Source organism: Lissotriton vulgaris, unplaced genomic scaffold (assembly GCF_964263255.1).
Source record: "Lissotriton vulgaris unplaced genomic scaffold, aLisVul1.2 SCAFFOLD_2362, whole genome shotgun sequence".
In the NCBI taxonomy this organism is placed as follows: domain Eukaryota; kingdom Metazoa; phylum Chordata; class Amphibia; order Caudata; family Salamandridae; genus Lissotriton; species Lissotriton vulgaris.
This window is the reverse complement of record NW_028253334.1, coordinates 204,967-224,624: the sequence shown is the minus strand read 5'-3', so window position 1 is coordinate 224,624 and position 19,658 is coordinate 204,967. Positions and strand designations below refer to the sequence as shown.

At 44.5% G+C, this 19,658-nt stretch overlaps 1 protein-coding gene across 1 annotated transcript in view; it reads right to left on the bottom strand.

The window, feature by feature from the left end:
• Positions 1–19,658, bottom strand: part of LOC147661040 (uncharacterized) — a 130,173-nt gene that overhangs the window by 73,815 nt on the left and 36,700 nt on the right. The window contains exon 2 of the mRNA XM_086951376.1: positions 3,188–3,259. Coding sequence (XP_086807502.1) covers positions 3,188–3,259 — 72 coding nt within the window. The remainder of the gene's footprint in view (positions 1–3,187; positions 3,260–19,658) is intronic.

Here is a 19,658-nt window from a genome sequence, read left to right as displayed (position 1 = left end):
CGCCCTAGGCAACTTAACAGAGGAACAGTCTGCTATGAGACTTGTTGTCCTTCAAAATCGTCTTGTTCTTGACGTCATCTTGGCCGATAGGGGCGGAGCTTGTAGAGTCATCGGATCGAGTTGCTGTATTTTCATTCCACAAAACGCACCTTCAGTATATAAAGCCATTACCCGTCTTCACAAAATTGCTAGTCAGATACACCAGAATCCAGGCACCTGGACTTGGTCCGGTTGGTTCTGGAGCGTGTTATCCACCTGGGGATGGAAAGTCCTATCCTTCCTAGGAATAGCCCTTCTCATAGTATTCAGTTGTTGCCTATGTCTACAATGTGGGCCGGCGATATGCGGCTTGTGCGCCACATCATGTATTCCCCATTCAAGTTCAAGTTCAAATTCCCGTCAGAAAAAGGAAGAGCAAATGATGTTATATGAACAAATAGATGGATTAATGAAGATTGATATATCATGAAGGGTCCGTAGGGGACAAGGAGGGAATGAGGTAATATACATTTTTATGCTCAATTGTGTCCCCTACTACGTACCCCAACGGCTCCATGTACGTGCTTAAAGTGCATGTAAGTTCCCTCCACAACCCGCTATGAAGACGCAAATACATTTGCGTCCAACGTTAACATGTCCTCTTTCAGATCCGCCATGAATGGATCAATAATTCAGTTCCTAAGTATGCCGTGCCACCGTCTTTACATGGTGCACTTCCATGTTTTCATGGCTCTGGCGAAGGCCCTGCTTTCTGCCATCGAGCCTTTTCCTGACTTCTGCCTCTGAAAGCTGCAGCCTGGACCTGCATCTGCATCCCTGAACTTTGACTTACTCCCTGCGCGGCAAGTGGTGCCCGGCTCTGCCTGACTGCCTGCCAAAACTGTATTCAGCCTTCAAGTTATCTGCTCCGCTCCTCGAAAATACATTCTTGTCCAGTAGTTTCGGTAAACATCCCCCCAGCTGCAGAGTAAAGGGCCCGGCCTTTCTGTTTCCATGTAAATAATTCATAGCTCCTGTTACCATGGTAGGCCCATGGCCCCTCGCATTACACGTAGACACATATGCACGCATTAGCAGTCAGTATAGAATAGCCTCTGCCCGAGAGACCTTTCCTTCTAGATAATACAGTTCTCCAAACACAAAATACCAGATATGATTTATGAACAAGGCGATCTGACCCACCAGACTTCTGTCTCATATCCTAGCGCTAAATGTCAAGTCCCCTTCACCCTCCAGTTCCACGTCAGTCACACGTCATGCTGCTGCGCGCGCATCTCTGCCATATATTTCTGCTGACACTGCAGGATTCTTCTCGGGATCCACCCACTTGCGTCACTTCTATGACTGAAATGCTGAAATGTTTTTTCTTCTATGTGACGTTTCTGGCACCCACCTCCGTGTACACCCTTGTGCACGCCTTCTGATTACATATTGTTACGCACATGTTTCTTATCTTGTTTCTTTCAGCTGTTACACCTTCTGAACCCATCACCACTGTAATGATACTATATATACTGTGTACTGTTAATAAATCATTGTACATGTCCATGATTCCCTTCCTGAACCCTCGTGGTGATGGATCATGCTACCTGGTTCGAACCAATTCCATTTTATGGAATAAAACCCCTTAAACCTCAGATGCCACGGACTCTGTGAGCTATTTTATTGAACTTTATCACAAAGAAATTAAGTACCAGGTAATTTTATTTACCACAGGAGGAAGATCCTTCTCTTACCTGGCGGCCAAGACATGGAACTCCCTCCCCACCCACCTAAGGCTGACCCAGGATCATCTTTCCTTCAGGAAACAACTCAAGACCTGGCTATTCGAGCCGTAGCGACCCCCCCTTCCCCCAGCGCCTTGAGACCCTAGCGGGTGAGTAGCGCCCTCTACAAATTTCATGATTGATTGATTGATTGAGTCTGTGGGAGGAAGTTCATCAAAACATGTAAAATATTAAACCAAAGAATTATTCTGGCTACTCGTGTGATCGTCCTATCTGGCTGAGTGACCACAGTCATGTTTTGAAGTTGCTAAAAGCATAATTTAGCTTAATAGGGTTGTTATTATTATTGATATAATTTGTGTGACTGTGGGTGCCAGATGCGGGGATTAGACTCTGCTATCAAAAAGTGGCATTCTCCCCTTGAATACCAGTATGCTCCCCTCCGTCATCCTGCCTTCTGCTTCTACAGCTAGGGTTCTCCACCCACAAGAAATCTTTTATCTCTCTAGCCGGCCACATCACATCTCATTAATACAGCTTGGCTCAGCCTCGCAGAGGCTAGCCCATCAGAGAAGGACTGATGGAAGGCTGTATTTTGGCTCACAGAAAAGAATGTTTAATAACTTATTTTCCGTGATAGTTATTATAAATCTGACAGTGGCATGCTGTTGGTTTTATCATAACTATCATTGTAAGTCCCTGGATGACAGTTTTAATTATCTCTTGTCAATATTTATACTGAAATAAAATATTTCAATGTTAGCCTATGGAGTTAATTATTTACAATGTAGAAAAACGAAATTGGCAGCTTTTCCCTCACCATGGCATATAAAACATCTCTTATAATATCCCTGCTTATAGTTAAATGGCACCCTACCCCTGGGGCACCTACGGGTAACTTATATGTAAAAACATTGTGGATTCCTACTTTGAAAGAACCTTTAAAACCAAAGTCAAATGTGCACATAATTTTAATGTAAAGGCAGCTAGGAAAGCAGAGCTGCCTTTAAGATGATAGCAGGAAACACAGTAGTGCACACATAAATGCATTAAGTCTACTGACCTTCTAAACCTCCATGCCCTTTTATATATTAGGAACTTAACAGCTAGGCTATCAGTACAAATTGTAATTACACTTAATTACCATATACTCTTAATCAGAGTACAGGAACTGGGTCTGGTTAGCAGAGCCCTGGGCACAGTCAGAGTCAGAAAACCAGAATGTACTAGTCAAAATGGGGCAAAAAGTGGGGGCAATGCAAAGAGGTTGTGATTACTCACAACACTGAATGTCAACTCATGTCACTGAACATAATCCTACTGCTTCAAATCACCATTTTCAGGGTTTTATAGACACAAAAAAAGTTAATATAACTCTTGCCGCTCTATTGGGCAAGGTTAACTATTGAGGTTGTATCCATCTAGGAAGCCATGCCTTGCCAAGAGAAGAAGTATCTTACTTGGGGATGTCCATGGGCACTCGCTTGGTTGTCTGCACGCTGGTTTCCACAATGGTGGTTGTTGGAGCTCATCTGCAAGAAGAAGAGACAAACTAGAGGTTACTGAAAAACATAGCACCACAATCTAGGGCAACATGTTAAGGAAAAATATTTCTAGAAATGTTTTGAACAATAAGGTTTTAGAAATAAAGCAGACTCATGAGGTATTCTTTAAAGTCATAGTCAGCATTTGTCATCAGCAACAGTTTCTTGGAAGAAGATAATCCTGACACGTTGCAAGTGAGGCATTTGAAGATGTTCATTAAAAGTCAAACATTTGTTTTCAAAATGTTTTTCTTGTGATCCAACCCAGTAGACACCAGTCAGAAGAGATGGAAAGGGAATAAACTAATGCCTTTAGGAGGTTCTGCTCAAGAACATACTCAGGCTGACCGAGAAGGTATGTCAAAGACTCAAGAAGTTGGTAAATACGTATTAAATCTGTCAAATTTATGTTTAATATGTTATTGATTTCTTGTTTGTTTCTTTTCTAAAGCACCTGATGGAGCAGGGATGCAAAAAGCAACCTGCTCGGACTCAAATCCTCCACAAATTACTAATCCCAATACACACAGAGTATCCAGCTGCCTCCGTCACCTCTGCTCCCAAGGACATCATTTGCTGTGTACCCGAAGGATCACCGCAGAGCCCCACCTTATTCAACACCTACATGAGCTCCCTGACAGACATAGTCAGATCCAATGGCCTCAACATAATCTCATACGCTGATGACACTCTGTTAATCCTCTAGCTCAGCAAGGACCCCATTGTGAGTGCAATCTATATTTCAAGATCATATAAAAAGAATAAGATAAACAGCGAAGTTTGAACTGACACGTGCAGGAAAGTGGATTATTATGCTGGGAGGCTGATTATGCTTCATTATGGAATGCTCTCACAATACCCAAAGATGGTCCTTGGATTCACAATCAATAATAAACCCTAACTCAGTCCTGGTAATGTTTCAAAGACCAGTCAGGCTTTACTTGAGGAACATGTGTTAAGCATTTCAGAGTACCAACATGGATGATGAGTAATTGACACGACTCGAAAGAAATCATCAGACACCAATTTATTAAACTAAATCAGACTTTTATATTAGTTTTGATGCCATAAAAAAAAGTCAGATACATATAATCGGAGTTATGTAATTTCAAATGAAAAAACAATTCAATACAGTTTATACTGTCAAATGTTTATTTTTGTGGTCAATTAAGAAAATCACTTGTGACACTCGGCCACTTGTAGTTACAGGTCTCAGAGCCAAGCGACGACAGTCAGTTCACTTTTCCTAGCTTGTGGGACCTGTGTGCAGAAGTGTCCTGATTGTCCTTGGTGATGAACATGGGAGCCGAGGGTGCTGAAAAATAGTACTGGTGATGCTCGGTCACTTGCAGGTCGAGTTCGTGGATGCCGACTGATGTCTAAGCTTGTTTGGGCCCCTGGACCAGGATTAACCAGGCACAATAACTCTACCTAGCGTGGGCCTCTCTGGTGCAGAAGTGTACTTGGTTATACGTGGTGCAGAACTGCAGCTGCTGGTTTTACCATTGCGACAGTGCTGGTGGGGAAACAGATGCAAACACTCAACAACAGAGCCACTGAGGTAAGTAGTGAGGGCAAGTGCCATTTTAGACATGGTCACCCCCACATTTGCCCTATTACTGATGCTTTTTGGCTGGAAAAGCACTGGGTCCCTGCTAACCCGGCCACTAGTTCCAGTGCTCTTTCCCTAACAACAAGTTAAATGTCTAAATTGTTACCCAATTGGCAACAACTTCAGCACCCCTGGAAGTTCCTTGTAAATGGTTCCCTTGGTAGCTTAGGCATTGGTACTAAAGAGGGTCCCTAAATGCTGCGGCATATATTATGTAACCCTAAGTGACCCACATTAAAACCATGCAGACTGCCAGTGAAGCAAATCATTTTGTAAACACAGCATTGCACACACACTGAGGCTTCTTTATGAGATGCGTGTGCCGCCGAAGCTTCAGGTTTTTTGATACTCTGGTGACGGAAGCCTCTCAATCATATCTTTGAGGCAACATAAAGCCACTCTGTATAGCTTTTGCATGGCCTCATAGATATGGAGTCAGACAAAGCAGTACAAAGTGCGGCTTTTGGAAAGGATAAAGAACAAAATGACCGGCCAAGGTCTAGCACAACCAAAAACACAAGAACCATCAATAGTTATAATTATAGTGCGACACACTTCCCGCACCTGTCGTCCCAAGGTCAAATTCAGATCCAAATGTTCATAAGAAGGTGGAAGGCGCACTCTTTGAAAAGTTCATTCAGTTCAAGAATAATTGTTTTCTTTATTTCGGTAATCTCTACCAGAAACGACACACAGCCAATGCGGTTCGTTCCTTGTTGGAACTTAGTCAGGGCTCTAAATTCATATATGCCGATTCGCCGTAGACACTTAATCCAGCTCAAACCGATAGAAAGAACACCATATGATGATATAAATTCAATATTAGACTCAGAATCTGTGTAAGCCAATATGGTGTAAGCGATTTGATCCAAGAAGATAACAAGGACACCATTGGAGATTAGATTCAACAATAGATAACAGGCTCCCAGGGATGTGTATCCGTGGACATGTGAAGACGAAAATGTAGAAGCACCTGTAAGCCTCCTCTGAAAAGGCCAGTCAAACGGTTACGAGCAGATGACAACCTAATTGGTTAAAACTATAACGTGTATAGCAGTCCCTGGCATGATAAGCAGGAAAGTGCGGCTTTTTCTTACTCGGTGTCAAGGAGGAGTTTCATGTGCATCGTGGTGTGTTTTCACATGCAGCACCCATGAATTTTGACACTGCCCCAGATTTACTTAATCACGTAAACCTGGGGCAGCACCAAGACCTTATACCTCCGCAGAGCAGACGTAATGAAGATGAATAGTTTTACTTTTGCAGCAAACATGGAAAGAGGAAAATGCCTCTCGGGATTGTTTTTGTGCAGGAAGGCGTCCCTTTCTGCACAAAAACAATCTTGCCTTTAATTGAGACGCCCTTGCATGTTGGTGCAAGCGTGCCTATGTTGATGCTAGGCAGCAACAGTGCACAGGGAACAGATAGGAATGCACCATATTTCCTAAATTCGGTGCATTCTTGTCCTTTCTCATTGGTTTAGGCCAGTACAGCAAGAAGACTTGTGGTGCTGCCCTACACCAACTCCTCATAAATAAGGCATCCTCAGTGTAATACCCATACACACTGCATGTAATATATGTATGTCTCCCTATAGCGGGCTTTAGAGCCCTAAGGCTAGGTGCATTATATTAAATGCGAGGGCACACCTACATGAGGAGGTTTACTCCTGAGATATCTAGTTCCATTGCTAGATAGTTCAAGTGATAACGCAGCCATCTTAAGGGCACTGGTCATTGCAAATTACCCAACTACATGATGGCTGCTCTGTAACCATTGGTGTTTTGTTTCAAACACATCATCTTAATATATCTGTATTGATGCCAGTATCAGATTTATCATGACAAGCAACCAGAGGGCACTTTAAAGGAGATCCCTGAAAACCTACTAAGCACGTAGGGGCTTATTAATGGGGTTTTGAAGTTGGGCAGCACAGTGAGGGACCTTGCTGCATTGCCCTATGTCAAAGTGAAAGTGCAGGAATGCACCATATTTAAGCAATACAATGCATTTATGTCCTTTGTCACAGCGCTGGTGCATTTTCTGCAGCCTAGCGGCAATGTAGGCATCCTTTCACCATGGTGCAAGGGTGCCTTCATTGCATACAGGATTGTTCTTGCACACAAAGGGGCACCTTCCTGTGCAAAAACAATTTTAGGAGACATTTCCCGCTTTCTTTGTGTTCTGCAAAATGCAACACACATAGAAAGAGGAAAAACAAGGAGAAATAATCATATTTCTCCTTGTTACACCTCACCTCGGGACGCATATCGAGTTGGCGCATCCCCAGGTTTACATCACTTTGTAAATCTGGGGCAGCATCAGATTCCATGGGTGTTCGTATGATGATGAGGCATTATCTTATGTCGATGACATCCATCTTACAGAAGATGACTTGGACAGGCATTCGAACAGAGAGAATACCATTATACTTGGATTCGCCTCTGAAGGGTACACATTCAACTTTAAAAAATCAAGAATTGCCCACCTCAACGTCCATTTTCTGGGATAAGAGTAATCAAGTGAAGGCAAAAACCTGGCAGCCAACTTTTTAGAGAAGTGTGCGCTGCTCCAACCTCCAAAAAATGCTGGAAAACGTAGTCAATTCTAGGTTTCCTGAATTTCGGAAGAACATACATTCTAAACTACTCAGAAAGGGTTAAACCTCTCTACAAATTAATCAAACCTGACTTCAAACCAACTAATTGGACTCAAAAACACACAGAAATGTTGTGTTCAGTGCAAACAGACATGTTAGCAACAACTCATTTACAGACACGCATAAACGTACGCAACCTTGCAATCCGAATCATCCCAGGAAGATGCGGATTCACGTACTTAACCATTAATGAAGGTGAAAAAGTACCAATTGCTTATAAATCACACTTGTACACACAGGCTGAAATGAAATTCACTTCAACAGAAAAAATTCTGACAGCGGTTCAAACTGCAGTAGCAAAAGAGAGAGCCCTCGCACAGGGAAAACGCATAATGGTCGTTACTCCTGTACCTGCCTTAGAGGCAGTGACAAAAGCAAGCATTTCAAATGCAAAGGCTTTACATCCAAGATGGATACAATGGGTTAACTCTCTTGCTGCAACAGACATTGAATACGTTTTTGACCCCTACTTGAAAACGTAAGAATTTCTACAATACGAACAAGAATGTCCTCTGCCCACTGAGATTCTCCCTCTAGAACAGTACAAATGTATAATTTATAAAGACGGATCGGCACAGCCTGCAATTGGGGGCAAACAAGCTTATAGTGCTGCATGCACGATTTTAAAGGTCGCTCGCGTGATGGTAAATTCCGACCTATGGTCACAAAAACACAATCTTTCGGAGACTCTACAGCTCAGCAAGCTGAACTACAGGCTTTCAAGATGCCGATTGAAAATACCGATTATGAATTCCCCACACTCATAGTGTGCGATTCGTATTACTGCGTTCATTCTTACAATGAATACTTGCAGAATTGGATTCAAAACGGTTTCAAAGATGCAAAAGGTGGCAAAATCAAGCATAAGTTGCTTTGGGAATAAGTAGTTCAATTACATAAAGAACTACAAAAGAGTCATGTGATCCATACACTGAGTCATCACCGTGATGGCGTTCACTTTGCAGGGAATTCATTGGTTGATGAAGCCGAAAAGGCAGCTGTGCAAACGGCTTCTGTAGCTGAAATCACTCGTTTGAAAACAAAAATAGAGGGCGAAACAATGCTAGCTGTCAATGCCACAAGCAAAGGCAGTGATGCAGGGTTACCTCTAAACTATCCACTCGAATATTCATACATAATTGATGCTAACTCCGTCCCTTTTTCTCGAATCCCTGGAGTGGGGGATAGAGTAATTCCAAACAGGAGACGGAGAGGTGCTTTGCTACAAGAAGCACATATGGGAGAGGGTCTGCTACATCAGGGGATCTCTAAACCTATACTAGAATTAATCGAGACGTTCCGGTGGCCAGGGCTTAATGCCCACATTCACTAATTTGCAATTAATTGCCATGACTGCAACAGAATTGCAGCAGAGAACGCCACCTGATACCTGACTATAGTATAGCCAGCCCAGTACAGATACCATTGTAAGTCAGCATTAGGCTTTCTACACACAGACGTTGCTATGGACGAATGCGGTCCCATAAGTATTAGGACAGATTCATTTGGATGTGGCCTCAGCGCTCGGCTGACGCCCGAACTGTTATGAAAGATTTGCGAGTCTTTATCGGCACATACACAATCAGAACTCTACATTCTGACCAGTGTCCTGCGTTTAGCTCTTGAGTTTACAGAGAGGCCATGGCCAATCTGGGCGTTGCATTGCGGTATTCAAGTCCATTCCATCCTGAGGGAAATTCTGTAGTGGGAAAAAAAAACTGGGACATAAAGCAATCTATAACAGCTAGGGTACTAGGCTCGGGTGACGCGTGGGTCAAACATCTAATAAGTATCCAATGTAGTTTAAATAATCTGCCAAGAAATTCTCTGGGTGGAATCACTCCATATGAAATCCTTTTTGGTACTGGAATGCTTGTACCGGACCTTGATCGTCACACTTCAGTGGTAGAACTAAAACCGTTTGATATCAAGGGTTTTGCAGGACTTAAATGAAACAAGGAGAAGTCTAAGCAACACATTGCAGAAGCCAACGACCACTAAAGGAGAACCACCCATCCCAGAAAGGCCTGTCTGGATTCCAAAGATTGGGGATCTAGTCAGAGAAAAGATCGCAGATAAGAAGGAATTTGGGCCTTCTTACAGAAAACCAGTACCTGTGCTAGCAATCCACGGATCAAGAACAGTGTTACTGCCGCCCCTTGCTGGAAATGGGAGATATAGCAACATGGACACAGCAAGTAAGAACATCAACTTACTGCTTAAGCCACACAAATCATCTCATCATGAACAAAGAGACTTGACATCAGTGAACATCACAGCCGTTCCTATACCTGGTGGTATAGCTTGGGACAGAACTGATTATGACATCTTTGGCCCTGCAGAGCTGTTGAAGATTCTACATCAATTCAAGGTTTCCTTGAATGACTTTGTTTCACCCAGCACTTTTTCTGATGATTGGGACTTTGAGAATGTTAATAATATGATGTCAGACTTAAAGATGTCTGCAAAATTTACAAAACATGAATACTTACAAGGTTCATCAGACTATGTACTACATAGAAATAAAAACTGTCTGGGGCTCTAAAGACTGGCAAGTGCGGGGAATAGAAGCTTTATTTCGAGCCTGCATTATCCCTGAACAAATAATATTTTTGAACGACACTGTGTGACAGACATCCTGCCTTGGCCTTGCCAAGATAAAAGACTTGAACAAACCGTCAATACCTACACTTACACCTGAGAGTAAAAATACTTCAGAGGGAGGGTTCAATGTGAAATTTATTTTTCTAAAAAACAGAACTGATACTGAATGGAAAAAATGGTTAATCTGGCCCACATACACAAACAACTGTCAATATACATTCCTGAATAATAAGACACAAGGGTTTACAGTAACTAGGCCAGATCCAAGATATGTCCAGAGACAACATCCAGGGATAGTAACAACATACAGAGTAGGAATACTGTGCCTTGAGTGGCTACATAAATCTACACTTACAGAAGTTAAACAACACTTATCTTTACTAAAAGATGGCTTTGATTTAAGGGACTTCTTACAACGTCCTGCAAAACATCGTCATAAACGTTTCATATAATCAGGTATATATGCAATTTAAAATGAAGCTTGGAAAGCAACATAGGCAGAGACTGCAGAACGAATATGAGATTGATCGTATTATTTTAAAGAAAGCTCTCTCTGTAGTTGACAATGGGTTAACAACTCTGTCATCCAGAATTTATTCTTTGGACAGCATAGTATCCTCTGCCATTGACATAATGGAACTCGTAGCAGGAATACTATTTTTCCGATATGGCAAGTCCAGTCACCAACGACACCCAGATTACCATAGAGAACACTCTCCTGGCAATGAAGTGTCTTGAGCGCATGATACAGATCTTGGGACTGGCTCATTTGAGAGATCTGAATACCACGTGGTTTCTATCATTCCGACCAATCTGCCAAGATTGCATCTTACCTGTCCTACAATGCCTGCTATGTGGAGAAGAATGCGTGTTGGACTTCTGTCTAACACTTGCATCAGCACTGCCAACGGATGTTGATACTTTGCTATCAATCCTGATGACGGCATTCATTGAGGTCTCACAGATGCAATCTGCTGACGGTGAGATACGTGGATCGACAGGCACACAGGTACACAGGTAAACAGGTACTCCTTCAAACATTGCTAACGCGGCTAACGCTGACGGCAATGCTTCACATTTTTGTGCAATTGGTTTACTTAATGAAGTGGTCCAATTTTCAACTACTGTGGTAGACACATTCTTAAACCAGCTTAGAAGATTTTATGTTTTCCCCTAACAACTAGAATGACTTTTAAAGTTAGCACACAGCAGACTCTGTATTCAACCTTCACTTTTCATAACAAATCTTCCAACTTTAGAACTCAATTCTAAATCCTCGTGTTCATGCGGATGCTTCTCCCTCGCATTATTGGTGCGAACGTTGTGTTGCTCTAGCGGTGTGTTTATCTAACGCGTCGCGTTGTGCAATAGAAAGCGGACTAATGTATGTTGTGTCAGCCATATTGGGTGTAGGTACTGAAGAATCTCTATTGTTAAACTCTGATAAACCAAAAAGTAAGGATAACGAATATAAAAATAACCAAATCAATGCAGCAGTATTACATGAACAAAATATATGTTCCAGCAATATTCTAGAAAAATAACATGGTATTGTACACCACTGTACACCACACCACTGTTATCGGCCCTCAGAACAAAGTAATGCAGCCACTATTTACAAATAACAATCGTATTCAATACATTTGTTAAGCCCATGCGGGTTACATGATTGTAACTTCATCATCCAGTAGTTCTCTTGTCTTAGTAGATATTTTCTGTTGTCTCTTCCTTCATTCCGTTCGATAGTTTCCAATATGAGGTATCACAGTTGAGATATGTTGTGTTTGGTCTCTAAAAAAATGGGTTGCCACCGTGGACTTCAACTATTTTGGTTCTTATATTCGACTTATGTATTTTAATCCTTGTCTTAAACTTCCTTTCAGTCTTACCGACGTACACCTTACCACAAGGGCACTTTAACATGTAAATTACGTTTTCGGTGTAACATGTGGCTGTTGTGTAGACTTTAATTGGATATCTTTTCATTGGGTGATTTATTTTGTTTTTCTTTTGAATCTTTTATTTCAATATACTTAATCCAGTTGGAAAAGACTATACTTTTAAAATAAAGCACAAAGTATACTATAAGGAGAAATCATATTATATCCAAATCTACCACCCCATTGGATTAGGATAGTAAGAGGAGTAAGAGGCTGCAAGTAGTACTTGCATTAGCTGAATTCACATTTATTATATGACATTGATATATCTAAATTTGTGAGTGTTTATTTGTGCGGAGAAGTGTAATTGTACTTATCCTTACTATTTTTACTGTCAGAGTATTACACATCACAAACACTGTAGATTCCTCAGAGACCCAAGATGTGGTGCTCAGCTGGGCCAGTCTGAGTGAAGAAGCAGTGTTTTTTTCTTCTTTTCTTTCGTATCCACTCCCCTATCCCTTTTAGAAGATCTGCGAGAGTGACAGTGTTCTAGTCACAGCACGGAGAGGTGATCCAAAAGGTATTGGGAGCATTCGTCATTCATCACTCCTGCAGACATACTGAGTTTTCAGGTAAGTGGTCACCCCACATCCTTACACCCTGGCTGCAGTGATAAAAGGTACAATTATCTCAGTTACAGCATTTTATTTACACCTCCTTTTTAATGTTTACAGTAAAAGATAATGTGTATATATTCCAGCCAAATTGACTACAAATTATTACTGATTTGAGCTGCTCCCTCGTTAAGATGCAAATTGTTTGGCTTTCTACGCTTGCATTTTATAATCAATTACCTTTTTTAATTATGTAATTTTGAATACAATGTCATTTTATTTATTCTCAACACATTTTAAGGGTTTTTACTAATAAAGCGATAAAGTCTACGCAAAGGGAGTCCTCACAAGGAAAATGCCATACAGCCATGTTGGGTATGCCTGAATGGGTGTGTGTAAAAACCAGAGCACAGTGTAGAACCCAAGGTGTAATAAAAGTGTTGGAGCCTGAAATCATGGCCCAGTCTTCCAAGAGAAAGGGCAAGAAGTCAAGGAATGAACTTCTGAAGAGACACCAGATCAAGCCCCTCTCATCAGGTAGAAGACTTGTCAGCCCCAGAGGGTACTGAGCCCTACGAACTTGGGCCTTAAACTGCAGAGCTCGTGGGCCCAGGGGGACCCTCTAAGGAAGATCTCTACCAGGGGCAGAGAACCTATCACACTCTTGAAAGCCTGAGGCAGCAAGCTGCTGATCAGGAAAAGGGAAGTGTCAGTGGTTCCCACAGGACCCATTGGGAAAAGGGAATCCTTTACACTGCGGTCAGAGACCCCAATTTGTATTAGAGTAGGTTTTCCAAAGGAGGGAGTATTAGACAGAGGTAAAAACTTTGGGGCAGGTTTACAAGCCTCTTGCGCCACCAATGCATCACATTTTGTGATGCACCAGCAGCACATTTTAGTGCCCATATTTACAAGAACAGGAAAAGCCACCCTGCAGGACTTTTCCTGTTCTTGTCGAGATGGCCCCTTTGCACGCAGCACTTTGCATGAAAGGGGCGTTCCATGGGTGTTGCTTTGGGTGTGGTATGGAACCAAACACATTGCCATATTTACGATCAATCGTAAATTTGGAAATGCATTTGAATGCTACGCTTACCCAGGGGAGGCATAGGGAGGCGCAACCAGGAGAAATGTATTCATTTCTAAGTTCTATGTGTGCTAATGCAGCACAGATAAAAGTTGGAAACCATCATTTCTTACTGTTTATGTGCAGGAAGGGAACCTTTGCTGCACATAAACAATCTTCCCATGACGCAGGCATCCTTGAACCATGGTGCAAATGTTCCTTTGCAGGCGAATGGCAGCAGTTTGTGCGCCAGCACAGGGGAAAGCAAGGAGATGCGACATATTGTTGTGAATGGATCACTGACATAATATCGAGGGACATAATATCGACTAGCAAAAATATCGGTGAAAAAATATCGACAGACAGAATATCGACTTTGTATCTACAAACAGGTAAATACAAAAATATCGAGTAAAAAATATTGTTTACAAAAATATAGTTTATAAAAATATCGACGTTATTAAAAACAATGTTAAATTAAATTAATATTCAAAATTAATTACTAAAATATACTTAAAAATACTTAAATTACCTTATAATAATTAAATGATTAATTAAAGTTATAAAACATGTTTTTTACAATCATATTTGTTAAAACATGTATATATAGTAACATAATATATTTAAGAAACATCCAATATTATTACCGTAGGATAGCGGTAGTGTGAAAATTACTATTCCCACTCCAGAGAGTACAACAGTAGATAAGGCGTTGGATAGCGTAGAGGTAAAAATTACTATTCCCACTCCAGAGAGTGCAACAGTAGGGAAAGCGTTGGATAGCGTAGGGGTACAAATTAATATTCCCACTCCAGAGAGTGCAACAGTAGAGAAAGGGTTGGATAGGGTATGGGTAAAAATTACTATTCCCACTCCAGAGAGTGCAACAGTAGAGAAAGGGTTGGATAGCGTAGGGGTAAAAATTACTATTCCCACTCCAGAGAGTGCAACAGTAGAGAAAGGGTTGGATAGCGTAGGGGTAAAAATCACTATTCCCACTCCAGAGAGTGCAACAGTAGGGAAAGCGTTGGATAGCGTAGGGGTAAAAATTACTATTCCCACTCCAAAGAGTGCAACAGTAGGGAAAGGGTTGGAATAGCGTAGGGGCAAAAATTACTATTCCCACTCCGAAGAGTGCAACAGTAGGGAAAGCGTTGGATAGCGTAGGGGTAAAAATTACTATTCCCACTCCAGAGAGTGCAACAGTAGGGAAAGCGTTGGATAGCGTAGGGGTAAAAATTACTATTCCCACTCCAGTGAGTGTAACAGTAGGGAAAGTAGATACTTCATATATTATTTAAAAATATATATATATTAATATCTATAAAAAAATAATTAAAAGTAATTACCAATTTAATATAATATAATAATTAATTAATTACAAAAAAATAAATTAGTAAAATTAACATAATTATCAATTAATCAATTTAATAAAATGTATTCTCAATTAAAATTTTATTAATTACCAAATAACAATTATTTAACAATTAATTATAAATAAATAACACTACATAAATTAACATATTTAATTAATTATAATTAAATTACTTCCCACCCTATTCCCCTATAAACCCACAACCCGCTACAGAAATTAAATTAGTTAAATTAACATAATTATCAATTAATCAATTAAAATAAATTAATTGCCAATTAAAATGTAATTAACTACAAAATAATAATTAATTAACAATTAATTATAAAAAAATACCAATAAATAAATTTACATATTTAATTAATTATAATTAAATTACTTCCCACCCTATTCCCCTATGAACCCACAACCCGCTACAGAATTAAATAACGCAAAATTAAAATAACATTAAAATCATTAATTAAATTAGATTATAACATAAATAAACCCTTTAACACAGAAAATACACTATAAAAAATTCAATATTATTAAATGTTCGATATTTTTATGAACCTATATTATATACTTCGATATTTTGACTATCTATATTTTAAAATTCGATATTACATTACTTACCTTCAAAACAATATTTTTGGTATCTATATTCTGTCCATTCGATATTTTGTCCAGCCTATATTTTGTAGTCGATAAGATGTCCATTCGATATTTTGTAGTCGATATTTTGTCTGTTTACTGTTGTCAATATGTCGCATCCCTGTGCTTTGAAAGTGACCTAGTTCTAGGACACCCCCGCGCCGCACGGCCACCAGCTGCTGCGAGTGCCTCCCTGCCGTTACTGCCTCGCTGCCCCGGCTGCCGCCGAGTGACCACGCCCCCTGCCTTCGAGCAGCGTGGCCCGTGGCCGCCCGACCTGCCCCTGTTGTATTTGAAGCTTTGTCTCTGTATTGCCTGGTTGCTGTTTTTTGTTTATTTCTGCCGCTTTCCCTGCTGCCTTAGTCTCTGTATTGCCTGGTTTTCAGTCTTTTGTTTATTTCTGCAGTTTTCCCTGTTCTGTAGCGCCCTTCGTCATCCCTCCCCGCTTCCCGCCACCGCCGCTAACCCCGCCCCTTTTACTTCTGTACCCTCCCCGCTCCCGCCTCCCAGCTGCTCCGCCCCCCCCGCGCACTTAGCCATATATGGCGACCGTGCGACGCAGGTGAGTGTGACCTAGTTCTAGGACACCCCCGCGCCGCACGGCCACCAGCTGCTGCGAGTGCCTCCCTGCCGTTACTGCCTCGCTGCCCCGGCTGCCGCCGAGTGACCACGCCCCCTGCCTTCGAGCACCGTGGCCCGTGGCCGCCCGACCTGCCCCTGTTGTATTTGAAGCTTTGTCTCTGTATTGCCTGGTTGCTGTTTTTTGTTTATTTCTGCCGCTTTACCTGCTGCCTTAGTCTCTGTATTGCCTGGTTTTCAGTCTTTTGTTTATTTCTGCAGTTTTCCCTGTTCTGTAGCGCCCTTCGGCATCCCTCCCCGCTTCCCGCCACCGCCGCTAACCCCGCCCCTTTTACTTCTGTACCCTCCCCGCTCCCGCCTCCCAGCTGCTCCGCCCCCCCCGCGCACTTGGCCATATATGGCGACCGTAAGACGCAGGTGAGTGTGACCTAGTTCTAGGACACCCCCGCGCCGCACGGCCACCAGCTGCTGCGAGTGCCTCCCTGCCGTTACTGCCTCGCTGCCCCGGCTGCCGCCGAGTGACCACGCCCCCTGCCTTCGAGCAGCGTGGCCCGTGGCCGCCCGACCTGCCCCTGTTGTATTTGAAGCTTTGTCTCTGTATTGCCTGGTTGCTGTTTTTTGTTTATTTCTGCCGCTTTCCCTGCTGCCTTAGTCTCTGTATTGCCTGGTTTTCAGTCTTTTGTTTATTTCTGCAGTTTTCCCTGTTCTGTAGCGCCCTTCGTCATCCCTCCCCGCTTCCCGCCACCGCCGCTAACCCCGCCCCTTTTACTTCTGTACCCTCCCCGCTCCCGCCTCCCAGCTGCTCCGCCCCCGCGCACTTCGCCATATATGGCGACCGTGCGAACGCGCAGCGGGTGCACCGTTTGTGCGCCGAAGGCGCGCCAAAGGTAAGCCCGTCTGCGCCTGGACCGCGCCCAGTGCCAGGACCCCTGGCCCACAAGGACCCCGACCGACCCGCCTGACGTTCACCGCCGCCACCCTCAACGCACTCAACACCGGCCGAACCCCAGGATGTTACCGAGCCACCCCACGACGCTCCCACGGACCCTTCAGCTGCCACGCCCGCAAGTTCACCTGCATCCGGACCTGCCCGCCACCAGCACCTGCCAAGCCGAACACCAGCAGCAACCACCTCAAGTGCATTCTCCTCAACACCCGCTCCGTCCACAGACACGCCATCGAACTCTGGAACCTCCTAGACACCACAGCCCCGGACGTTGCCTTCCTCACAGAGACCTGGCTGAACGCCTCTTCAGCACCCGACATCGCCATCGCCATCCCTGAGGGCTACAAGATCACCCGGAGGGACCGCACCGCCAACCAGACAGGAGGAGGCATCGCCATCATCCACAGGAACACCATCCGTCTCACAACCAGCACCGACAACACCCTTACCACCGCCGAACACCTGCATTTCCAGATCCACACCGACCCGAAGACCACCCTCAGAGGCACCCTGATCTACCGACCTCCGGGACCACGCACTCAATTCAGCGAGGACATCGCCGACTTCGTCAGCCCGCATGCCCTCCCCTCCGCTGACTACATCCTCCTGGGGGACCTCAACTTCCACCTGGAGAACAACAACGACCACAACACCAGCACTCTGCTCGACAACCTCGCCAATCTTGGACTCAAGCAGCTGGTATCCCCCCCCACCCACCTCGCCGGACACACACTCGACGCCGTCTTCTCATCCAGCACAGACATCGCCTTCAGCCACGCCACAGAACTCCAATGGACGGACCACAGATGTGTCCACTTCACCTTCAAAAGAACGACGATCCACCACCACCAGCAACAGGCTGCCCGCAGAAGCTGGATCAAGATCACAGCCGACCAGCTCGCCACCTCCCTGAGCCAGCACCCTCCTGCCAGCTCAGCGAACGCCAGCCAGGCCGCCGACAACCTCACGAAGTGGATCAGCAACTGCGCAGACGAACTCTCCCCGCTGAGGACCCCGCCCAGCAGACCCGGCAGCAAGAAAGCCCCATGGTTCACCGACGAACTCAATAGCCCTCGAGAAAGTCTGGAGAAGGGAACCAACACCGGACAACATGACCACCTTCAAGCTTGCCACCCGGAAGCACCACCAGCTGATCCGCGCCGCCAAGAAAACTGCATTCAAGGACCGGCTGGACAACAACGCACACAACTGCAAGGAACTCTTCAACATCATGAAAGAGCTATCCAACCCCAGCGCAGGAAACAACGACATCACCCCATCGCAAGACCTCTGCAACTCCCTCGCCTCCTACTTCCACAACAAGATCGCGGACATACACAACAGCTTCAGCACCCAACCAACGCACCCCACATCTGAACCACCGCACCCCACCACCAACCTGTGACTGGACGCCGATCAACACAGAAGACACCGTCCGCACGATGAACTCCGTCCACTCCGGATCTCCGACCGACCCCTGCCCTCACCACGTCTTCAACAAGGCCGACGCTGTCATCGCACCCCACCTGCGGGACATTATCAACACCTCCTTCGACACCGCCACCTTCCCTGAGAGCTGGAAGCACGCCAAACTCAGCGCCCTACTCAAGAAACCCACAGCGGACCCCACCGAACTCAAGAATTACCGCCCCATCTCGCTCCTCCCGTTTCCAGCCAAAGTCATCGAGAAGACCGTCAACAAGCAGCTGGCCTCCTTCCTCGAGACGAATGGATCCCTCGACCCCTCACAGTCTGGCTTCCGAGCCAACCACAGCACCGAGACCGCCCTGATCGCAGCCACCGACGACATCCGAGCTCTGCTCGCCAACGGAGAAACAGCGGCCCTCATCCTCCTAGACCTCTCCGCGGCCTTCGACACTGTCTGCCACCGTACCCTAGTACAGCGCCTCAGCAACGTCGGAATCCAGGAGAAGGCACTGGAATGGATCATCTCCTTCCTCGACGGAAGAACACAGAGAGTCCGCCTACCACCGTACAAGTCAGAGGCCACCGAAGTAATCTGCGGCGTCCCTCAAGGATCCTCGCTGAGCCCCACCCTCTTCAACATCTACATGAGCCCCCTCGCGGCCATCGCACGCCAAAAACACAACCTCAACATAATCTCCTACGCCGACGACACCCAGCTGATCCTCTCCCTGACCAACGACCCCGCCGCCGCCAGAGCCAATCTGCACGAAGGGATGAAAGATGTAGCCGAGTGGATGACGACCAGCCGCCTGAAACTGAACTCAGACAAGACGGAGGTCCTCATCCTGGGCTCGTCGCCCTCCGCCTGGGACGACTCCTGGTGGCCTCCCGCCCTGGGCACCGCACCCAAACCAACAGACCACGCACGCAACCTGGGCTTCATCCTGGACTCCTCCCTCTCCATGACCAGGCAAGTCAACGCCGTCTCCTC